Genomic DNA, 9,768 nt, shown 5'->3' on the forward strand with positions numbered 1-9,768 from the left:
CTTGGTTCGAAGCCTAGATCATGAACATCGAGTCTCCACCAATCGACACTATCATACCTTTCGGAAGATCAGGCCTAGTCTACATCAAACACCCTAGGCTAAGATTCCATTCTCGAAGTCCTTAGAACACATGAATTGTGTTCTTGCAGACAGTCCGAGAAGACAACGGACGGTCCGCCAGATCACACACTTAGATGTTTTCAGCAAAACCACATCATGTTCCCACGAACCATCCATAAAACCACTAGGCAGTCCGGTAAAAATTAAATATTCGAGCCTGAGGCCGCTCTAACAGGCTGTTCAGCAGAACCAACACTTATCTAATTTCACCAACACTACACGCACAGACTATCCGATAGCACCCTAAACAGTCCGCTGGTACCTCAACAACACCTATAATCTTACAATTTAACACATATGTTGCACACACCTAATACTATGTCTTTGATACTCAATTATATCCATGTCTAAGCATATCATGTCAAGCATAAGCATCATATTTATTTGTTGCACCTTGCACTCACCTAAATGTTGAGCCACACACCAAGGCCTCTCTCACCTTATGCTTTATCTTCTATTCTCTACCTTTTACATAATGTCTTTCATACACGATCGATCATGACATCTCATACATGTGCATACATTTAGGTATGTGATATAGGAGCGATGTCGGGTAATGGTCCAAGTAATTGGAATATTGCTCATCCACCAGGCAGACACCTAAGAATCTTGACACTTTTTATAATTGCATAATTAACTATGTGTTATGTATATGCATTTCTATGTGTACAATATGACTAGATCCCATGAGCACCTAGTTGAGCCTTCATCCTTGTCATTCATTCCAATTACCTTGAAGCATTGGTTGTTGTATAATTTTAGAATGTAACACAAGCTTAGCTAGCTTAGATATGGTAGAAGACGAATTGGTGATGGGTTTCTCACCGTTCACAAGTTATAGTAAGTGCTTGTCCACTAATCAACATCAAAGTGAGCAATGATCTAAAACTTGATCTATGTTATACGATGAATTTGACTCTGTGGCTGGCGAGGGGTTGGGTCATGGCAAGATGAGAGAGGTCTTGAATGACATAGCTCACTAGGCTAGTTAAGGGCCATATCTCTATCGTAGTGAGTCTGAGTAACCCCCATACAAACCACATGCCAGGGATGGGGTCGACAAGTTAATTAGCTAGTGGTGATCGGTTTTCCTATGGATTCAACATGAGGGGTCATGCAGGTAGAGATGAGATGTCATTACCTTGATACCCTTTCAAACCATTCGTGGGCACTCGTGGCCACACTAGTGAAAGGTTGGAGACATGAGGCAACCCTTACTCGGGCATGGGTATGGAGGTTTGTCCCGTCTTTCATGTGGGTATAAATGAACACCTCTGTAGAGTTTTCTCTGAATGCCTGAAGTCTTTAGACATATTGGTTGTTGATGATGGACTCGTGGAAGATTGAGCTCCATTTTATGCTTAATGCTCATATATGCTATATCTTGCTATGCTTAGATGTAGTTGATAGGTGACATTTACCTTATGCAAAAAAAGCTATTTATGCCACCCAACTTTTATTCCTTGCTAATGTCAAATACATAATCTTTTGTTTATATATCGGGTAAGTCCTATAGAGTACGAATCAATACTCATGGTGCATTTGTTAAGTTGTTTTCCAATTACCTATAGAACATTGGCAGATATGTCACCCCATAGATGCTGGCAAAGTGGGTGAATGGTAGGAGCCGTCCAAGTTATGGTGGCGACGCCCATGGGCAAGACGACCACTAGTTACTATTTAGAATTAATTCATAGAGTAGGAGTAACATGAAAGGTAATCATTTGTTCTCACTACAGATAGGTTAGCATGTTATTGATTAAATTCATGTTGTACAATTAATTTATTAATTAAACAAGACTTGTAATGTATGTTTTCCGCTGATTTTATGTAATCATCTGTTGTGATGGAATCTTGATTCGTAATGGCTATTGTGGTATGATAAGCAACCGAGATCCTGATATCGATGTAGTGGAAATGTGTAGCATCTCCTGGGGATCACCGAGGTTGATTTTCTTAAATTGGATAGGTAAATTAACATGGCGGACCCCCACATTTTATGTGTACATTTTTCATTAAATTGATAGTCATAGATTCTTAGCAAGCATTATTTCCATCAAGGAAAATGAAACTGGTCCGAAAACTATAAATGAAACCGTCTAGACACCATCAATGAAATCGACCATGAAACTTTAGCTGATGATACTGTGCTACATGGTCTAGACCACATGGTGTGATCAGGAGCCAGAGTTCCTTGATTCAAGAAATCTGAAGAACTTGGAGCAAATGAGAAAGGAAGCAAAAACACTATTGTACTCAGGTTCAAACGTGACCAAGTTGGAAGCTGACCTTTTGATATTCTAAGGAAAATATGTCTATTATATTATTTTGGTGTTTGATGAACAACATGACTATTTGGACTAGTGATGTGTGCTAGTATACAAGGTTAAGTTCAAATGGATGCAAGGTTGGCTTGGACTTATGCAATGTGAAGATCAAAGTGATCAACACCTCAAGCAAGACATTGGAATCTATGTTGAAGACCTACAATACATGCTAGAAGTCCAAGACACCAAGAAGTAGAAGCCGGACATGAAGACACAAAAGAAATTGAGGTCATTGAAACCAGGACAAAGAGATGGATGAATTGGTCTTGTCTTATGATTTTGAATTTTCTCAAATTGATATGATATTAGTTCAAAGTTATAAAGCCCTTCATTATCTTTCTAAAAAGTCCAAGATCATCAAAGTCGGAGTTTGGAGCGAAACGTTATGCCGAAAATACGAAAGTGTGTCATGCTAAAAATTGAGCAGTGGAAAACTCGGGTGCTATTCTCTGGTAACCATTAGAAAACTCTAGTGATAGCACTTAGGTGACCACCAGAAAGAAGGGTTAAGACCATTTCTCCAATGCTTATTCTTCAGTGACCATCAGAACTTCTGGTGCTCATGTGTCGCACCCGGTTTTTCGAAGAATACCAAGCACTAACTATATGTGTGCCCGAGATGTACACACAACACATATAGTGACAAATATGCAAGACAAATGTGTTATTATTTATCAAAACATGTTTACAAAAAAGACCTATATCTATTACAAAGCATAGCGGAAACTATTCTTAATCTTTTCTTTGTGACTCCATACTCCACAAGGATGGTTGACTAGGGGAGCAATCACCTAGTTCTTTTGAAACTCCGTAGGGAACTAATCACTTGAAACATGATCTGGTATCCATCTAGGATTTTGTTGATTGTAAAGCAAGTGTGAGTGCACCATACTTAGCAAGAATAACATGAGGGTATGTAAGACTGAAAAGCAAGACATAGCTGAACTGAGGTAACCACTTTTAGTTGGTCATATTTTATTTATTAAATCAAAGTTGCTCGGTTATGCTTAAGCTCCCAAGGTGAAAGTATAATTAACATCAAGATTAATCATCACCCAAACCATCCATCGAACCATCTATCTTGAAAAGGATCTAGGCCACTCATGACTGATAGCACGACTATTATAACTATTTAAAATAACTCTGCAGAGTTTATACATCTTCACCCATGAGTCGTGATTGCCCTTTGCCTGAGGCAGCCAACAAAATGACTCACTTCAAAGGTAAGTCGGTAGGGATTACTACGAAGCTTTTCACCAATTGTTTTAATAAGTAGCAGCCGCTAAGGTTTCCATGGCAAGTGTCATGGAAGACTCTCCTCTGTTAGTGGCACATGTGACCATAGCCCGGTACACACTCAGCAGGACAAGAACCATGCCCATCATGGCATCCCACTCTTGCCCTTTCGATAAGCTGCTGACGAACTAGAATAGATCAAGATAATGAGCAAGGATCAGAGTCATGTAGTTCTCGTGGTTGTACCATAAGTCCTGGGTTGCCGCTTTAAGATTCAGTCCTTATAGAGGGTAGACTAGAGCACCCAAAAAGGCCCAATGCTCTAGCCCTTTCTGTCCATGTTGCTAAAAAGCATCATTTTAACATTGATTCCATAGATCATTAATCAAAATTTACATTATACATTTGATGATTGTAGGCTAAGACAAACTACCCACATGCATAAACCCAAGGTAACAAGGAATACATGGTACAATAGTGCTAGGTAAAGTCCTTAGGGGTTCATCAATCAGACATATGCATATGAAAGATTATTATAATGTTATTGGGTAACAACAGCAAGTCGATGTTGCATCATCACCATCTAAACATCTAGGATGACAGCCTCTGTAATGACCCGAGTTTGTTACAACCTAGGCTCTCAATTTTGATCACCGACAAAGCTCCTAGATGAGCCCTACAGACATTTGGATATAGCAGAAACCGCGAATACATAGCTTTTCTACCCAACAAGGCAATTTGCAATCCGAAAGAGTGAAGTGTCCGCAACGGTCGAACCTAGTCACCAAACGTACCCCACACTAGTTCAGATTGTTAGAGGTCAGGTTATTGACCATTGGAATAAAGCTGATTAGCCCCAATGCCAAATCCTAAGTGTTTGGATCCATCCCTCAACCAATAGAGAATACCGGATGGTCCGATGTCATACCGGACCATCCGTTAGCACCTGAACTACATGCAGTGAGTGGGGAATGAGTTGTCCTCCACTCAACCCTTGGCCCCACATGTCATATGCACAAAATGGAAGATGTGATCATCAGCTGAAGCAATTCCCAACTCAACCCATTCTCCCATTTCTCACCTTCCTCTGTCTCTAAAGGAGCAAGAACAAGGAAGAACTAGAGAGAGAAAATGGAGATTGGAGATGAAGGTGGAAGATGAAGTGAAGACATGCAACCCAAGATCATCATCTCATCAAGCTCAACTCATCCTCATCTCATGATCATGGTTAGCTCATGAGCTCTCATCTTGATTATTTGGAATTTTCTCTCAAACCCTAGTCTCAATCTTTCATGCATGTATGGATCATGGAGTGTGGTGACATCTCACTCATCACAAAGGTAAGATCAAGGCTATGCATTTCTATGAATTCTTGCAAGGATGTTGATATCTCTTCAAGGAAGGAAAGCAAGGTGTGCTCAATCCACTACAAGAATTTTGGCTTTACGTGATGTTTTGATTTAGTCACGGACAAGCGAAAACACGTCACGGTTAACTATCGATGACGGTCCAGTGAAACGTCGCCTATCCTACGTCATACATTTTTTTGGACCGAAATAGAACGTCACAGGTTGGTTTTTTGGATCATCATGGATAAACCGGAGGGCAATTATAGGAAGAGGCTATGGTGATGAACTGAACCGTCATGGTTTTGCTGCCACTTCAGCTGTTGCCATGTCATTTGGTGATGTTGGATCTGATGAGGCTGCCACCTTGCCACATCATCAGTAGGCTTTTTATGGCCTATTTTCTTCAATTAGGCCCATGTTTTGTGTATTTTTTTAGATTTAGTTGGGCCCATATTTTAGTACACACTATTGGGCTAGCCCAATTGCATAGTAGAATTGGCCCATTGTGGCCCATAACATATCAGCAAAAATTCAAATTTAAATTATACCAAATTCAAATTTAAATGGACATCAATTTCACATTTAAATTGACGATACATTCAAATTTAAATTCACATGATTCACATCACCATAGATGACCACAGATCATCACAGATAAACATAAATATGCCAAGGTCCCATCATCACAGATACATCTAAATATAGTTACATATGAAGTTTGGCACAACAAAGCATGCATCAGGTCAAAGACCATGCTGTAGTTCACAGAACAGCTGCAGTTCACACGTACATCTAAATATAGTTCACAGAACATACATCCATCACCAAAAGCCATGCTTGCACAGGTCAAAGACCATGCTGCAGTCGTTCACAGGCACATAAGTTCACAGCCATGCATCAATTCAACCAAAAGACGCAGCCACTTGTTCACAGCGCAGCATCCATCACCAAAATAAGCAACCAACAGCAAAGTGCACCAGCCGATAACCCAAGACAACCTTACTGTGTTGCTTGGCATCCTGGAACCATGGACATCAAAGTCTTGATCAGTGCATCAATGTCAGCTTGCCTTTTCTTCGACTCCTCTTCTTGCTTAGCCCTAGCTGCTTCTGCCTCCTAGAATTTCTTCATCATTTCTTCCATTTGCTGTTGTTGAGCCTTGACAACCTCCCTAAGGTCACTTGATGTTTATTTCTCCACCACTAGTTCCTCTTCTAGGTCATGCTCAGCACTAACATGTGTGGCATTGCTTTGGAGCCCCACATTTACAAGAAACCTGTTCTTCTTAGTTTTCTAAACAAGAGCCTGAGAGACCACATCAATCACATCCTTTGGTTGAAGACCATCATCTACAGGTTCATTCAGCTTCTCCTCTATTTTAGCCTAGCAGCATAAGAGACATAGATAGGTCAATGATCATGATATATGAACCTAATGTATCATCAGATTGTGAACTAAGTATGATTTTACTTACAACAAGAGATGGAACTGCAGGAGCAAATCCTTTCTTTTTGCTGTAGTGCATCTCTTTCAATAGTTTCAGTGCATTTGGTGGTTCTTTTTGTACTTGTTTGCCTAAAAAAATAGAAAAGGACACTCTAAAAAACTGTTGCTGATTCTATGTATTACTAACACAAATAAAAGGCATTAAACAAACTAAGTTAGAACATTTTCTAGATTTTCTAGTGTTAGTGGCATAACTAATTTTGCAGCCCCAAGTTTAGTATGCAGTGATATAATTTTGAAAACCAAGCAACCAACAGCAGATTTTTGTTAACTATTACTAATCTTTGTGCCATAGCTACATACAAAGCTCTTTTAAATATGCAGAGAAGAAAAGACCTCACAAACAGCATGTTCTAGTGAAAAGACCTCACAACCAACAACAGATTTTTATCAACTATTACTAAGCTTTGTGCCATAGCTACATACAAAGTTTTAAATATGTAGAGAAGAAAAGACCTCACAAATAGCATGTTCATATATAGTATCTTGCAATTGAAGCTCCAACAACATGTTCTAGTTGAAAGTGACAATGAGTTGTACTCACCAAATCTACAATTTGCATTTCATAGCTGCGAGAACCAGTGGTCTGATGGAACTGCAATTTGCTTCTGTTCTCTCTGTTCTTCTCACAAGTCACCTACAGCAATACAGTTCTGTTGCTAAGCACACATGACATCAAACATGATGAAATTGGAAAAGTTGGATGATCTTACCATTTTTTGCTCATTTTTCCAGTGTTCCACAAGTTTATCCCATTGCTCATTAGTCATTGTGTCCACAGGAGATGTTTTGGGCACCAGATGTAGTGGCAAAGCATCAAAATACCTCTTTTTCAGCTTGTAGCGCTGCTGGCGAACAACTTTCTTCAGCATAGCCACACATGCTTTTTTCATAGGTAATGAATCTGCATCCGTATGAAACTTTGACTGGCGATAGTAAACAACTTTGCTAATTGTTATTGAATGCACAATCTTAATGTTGCAAATAAATAGTGGAAAGGGGCAAGTTTGAACACTTACAACAACTCTCGATATGTACGCGTCGATCATCTTAGGATACTTCTTGTATTCCTTCCAATGTGGAAATATTGGAACAATTTGTCTTACTGCAATGTTGCACTCAGTTGCAAATTTTACTGCTATCATCACTGAGTTTGGTCTTCTCTTCCCTGGCTCAATAACTAAAGGAAGTCTCTTCTTCCTCAAGCGAGTCATCTGAACAAGTTCCCTCCGAATACTAGGTCCCCTCGTCCTGTTCTCCTCATCAAATAGGTCATCTACGAAGGAGTTGTGTTAGTATACTGCTGTCCTATGTTGGGTATGGAATTACAATGTGCAAGACTTAGAAATACACACCTTCAGCGATGTTGGCAACCTGTGTTTGTCCATTTTCATTGACATCATTCATTGTGGCGCCATTTGGAGTGTGTCCATCCAGGTTCAGCTCAGTGCGTACATGCTGATCTCCAGCCAAGCAGCCATTTTGCTCACCTACATCAGCTACAATGCAATATAAAGTTAGTAATAGTACTTTGGAATGTTGTCTCTAAATTTGAGTTTGATTTGTTACAAGAATGTAGTCAGTTAACCTTCCTCTGTAGCCTGATTAGGGATTTCAGCTTGATTATTCATTGCATTAACATCAGCTGGACAATTCTTCATTCCCCTTGTGACAACACTAGATTGCATCCCAGGTTGTTCCTTCTTAGCACCTGTCTTCCTCTTCTTTGTTGTTGTCTTCTTCTGCAAAGAACCAATCAAACATACAGAATGGGAGATAAACATTAGATGCAATCAGCAAGCAAAGCACATATTAAGATTTGACACTATGGAATAACTAGCACCTTAGATGATAAAGTAGGAGGTTCCAGGTCATCATCACTTAGATGGGCATCACTGTTAGCCTCATCCTCACCATTGTACTCCGAACCAGAGTCTTCTCTGTCCTGCTGCTGCCGCTTTTATGGGGAAATAGTAGTGTTCGCACACAGTTAAGCTAACACAGGAAGTCCTAGTTTCTGCATGTATGCGTTGTTGCGCATACACTTTCTCATCCGTAGGAGTAAATAAGGATTGATAGGAGCTTCTGCAATGAGAAGGAACAAAGAGTGCAGATGTCAGCATGTTATAGTGAAAAGACCTCACTTGTAAACTAATTTATATTGTGAGGAGCATGCATATTATCTTTCCTACCAGGACCCTCCATTACTAATCTCACACTAACAAATACCTTAAGCTGACAATGACTATTTTTAATTAAAGGAGAACGCAGAATAGTAAACAGTGGTGATTCCTAGAAACAGAGATCACCCAAAATAGAAGCTGCATGAGAGACACTTTACCCAAAATAAAAGCTGCATGAGAGACACTTTACCTTCAATCGGGTTTCCTGCCGTGGCCTTTTCGAATTCACAGCAACAACACCTATAACAAATTAACAGTTCAGGTTAAAGAACCCCACAGATGTTATCACTCTGAGAAGGCACCGCTAGTAGTAGCAGCAGAAATTGACGAGGATCTTGTGGCAATTTAGTTCAGGGCATCAATCCCAAGCTTTTCAAGCACATCCACAATTCCACATAATAAACCAAGAGGAGAAAATACTAGTGAGGTAACCCAGCAAACATCCCTCCCCTGATTTCCCCCAATTTTTGCTAATGTACAGAAAGAGTTTAGCTAGTGGTGAACCATTTCCTATATGTCCATCACCTGCCCCACTAGCACACTGACTCTACAGCAATGTACGTCACCGAAACACGAAGAAGAGGAGGGATAGCTCCATCTCATGGGGCACATGCGACCACATCCCCCTCCGCCAAAATTAGATCGCCCAAAATAGAAGGTGCAGGAGAGACATTCACCTTCAACATGCTCTCCCCGCCGTGGCCCCTTCGCTGGTTTCCTGCCCCTCTTCTTCGGCGACATCGGTGGTGCCTACGGGATGGTGGCGGTCGTGCTCGACACGCTCGTCACCTTCACCATCGAGGCCACGCTTGTAGGCTGCTGGACGGCAGAGCGGGATGGCGAAGCGGCGGTGGAGGAATCGGTGGATCTGGAGGCTACGGGATGGTGGAGCGGGGCTAATGGACGGTAGAGCTACAGGATGGTGGAGGCTGCAGGATGGATTTGGGGGATGGTGGCGGCGTTGGCTGGGCGAATTGGAGGATTTGGGGGAATTTGGTGGCGCCATTGCCTGCGAGATGGCGGAGCCAGATTATATATGGCGCTGCA

The 9,768-nt window shown here is 40.9% G+C and overlaps 1 protein-coding gene across 2 annotated transcripts; it reads right to left on the reverse strand.

The window, feature by feature from the left end:
* Nucleotides 1-5,839: 5,839 nt before the first annotated feature.
* Nucleotides 5,840-9,175, reverse strand: LOC136522612 (uncharacterized). 2 transcript variants are annotated; one of them, XM_066516421.1, is made up of 9 exons: nt 8,912-9,175; nt 8,382-8,623; nt 8,127-8,280; nt 7,894-8,037; nt 7,558-7,814; nt 7,252-7,458; nt 7,083-7,175; nt 6,507-6,607; nt 5,840-6,415 (listed from the first exon to the last, which is right to left on the reverse strand). In XM_066516421.1, exons 3-8 carry the CDS (start codon nt 8,224-8,226, stop codon nt 6,572-6,574), a joined length of 837 nt encoding a protein of 278 aa, XP_066372518.1. In that variant the 5' UTR covers nt 8,227-8,280; nt 8,382-8,623; nt 8,912-9,175; the 3' UTR covers nt 5,840-6,415; nt 6,507-6,571. The 2 variants fall into 2 exon arrangements, with proteins under 2 accessions (XP_066372518.1, XP_066372517.1); XM_066516420.1 differs by having other exon boundaries at nt 7,252-7,464.
* Between the last annotated feature and the right edge of the window lie 593 nt (nt 9,176-9,768).

The sequence above is a fragment of the Miscanthus floridulus genome, chromosome 18 (assembly GCF_019320115.1).
Source record: "Miscanthus floridulus cultivar M001 chromosome 18, ASM1932011v1, whole genome shotgun sequence".
Lineage (NCBI taxonomy): Eukaryota > Viridiplantae > Streptophyta > Magnoliopsida > Poales > Poaceae > Miscanthus > Miscanthus floridulus.

Coding starts and splice junctions, on each gene's coding strand:
- LOC136522612 (XM_066516420.1), bottom strand. CDS start 8,226: ATGCAATCTAGTGTTGTCACAAGGGGAATGAAGAATTGTCCAGCTGAT. Junction 8,038..8,126: donor TAATCAGGCTACAGAGGAAG/GTTAACTGACTA, acceptor ATTGCATTGTAG/CTGATGTAGGTGAGCAAAAT. Junction 6,608..7,082: donor AAATGCAAATTGTAGATTTG/GTGAGTACAACT, acceptor CTATTTTTTTAG/GCAAACAAGTACAAAAAGAA.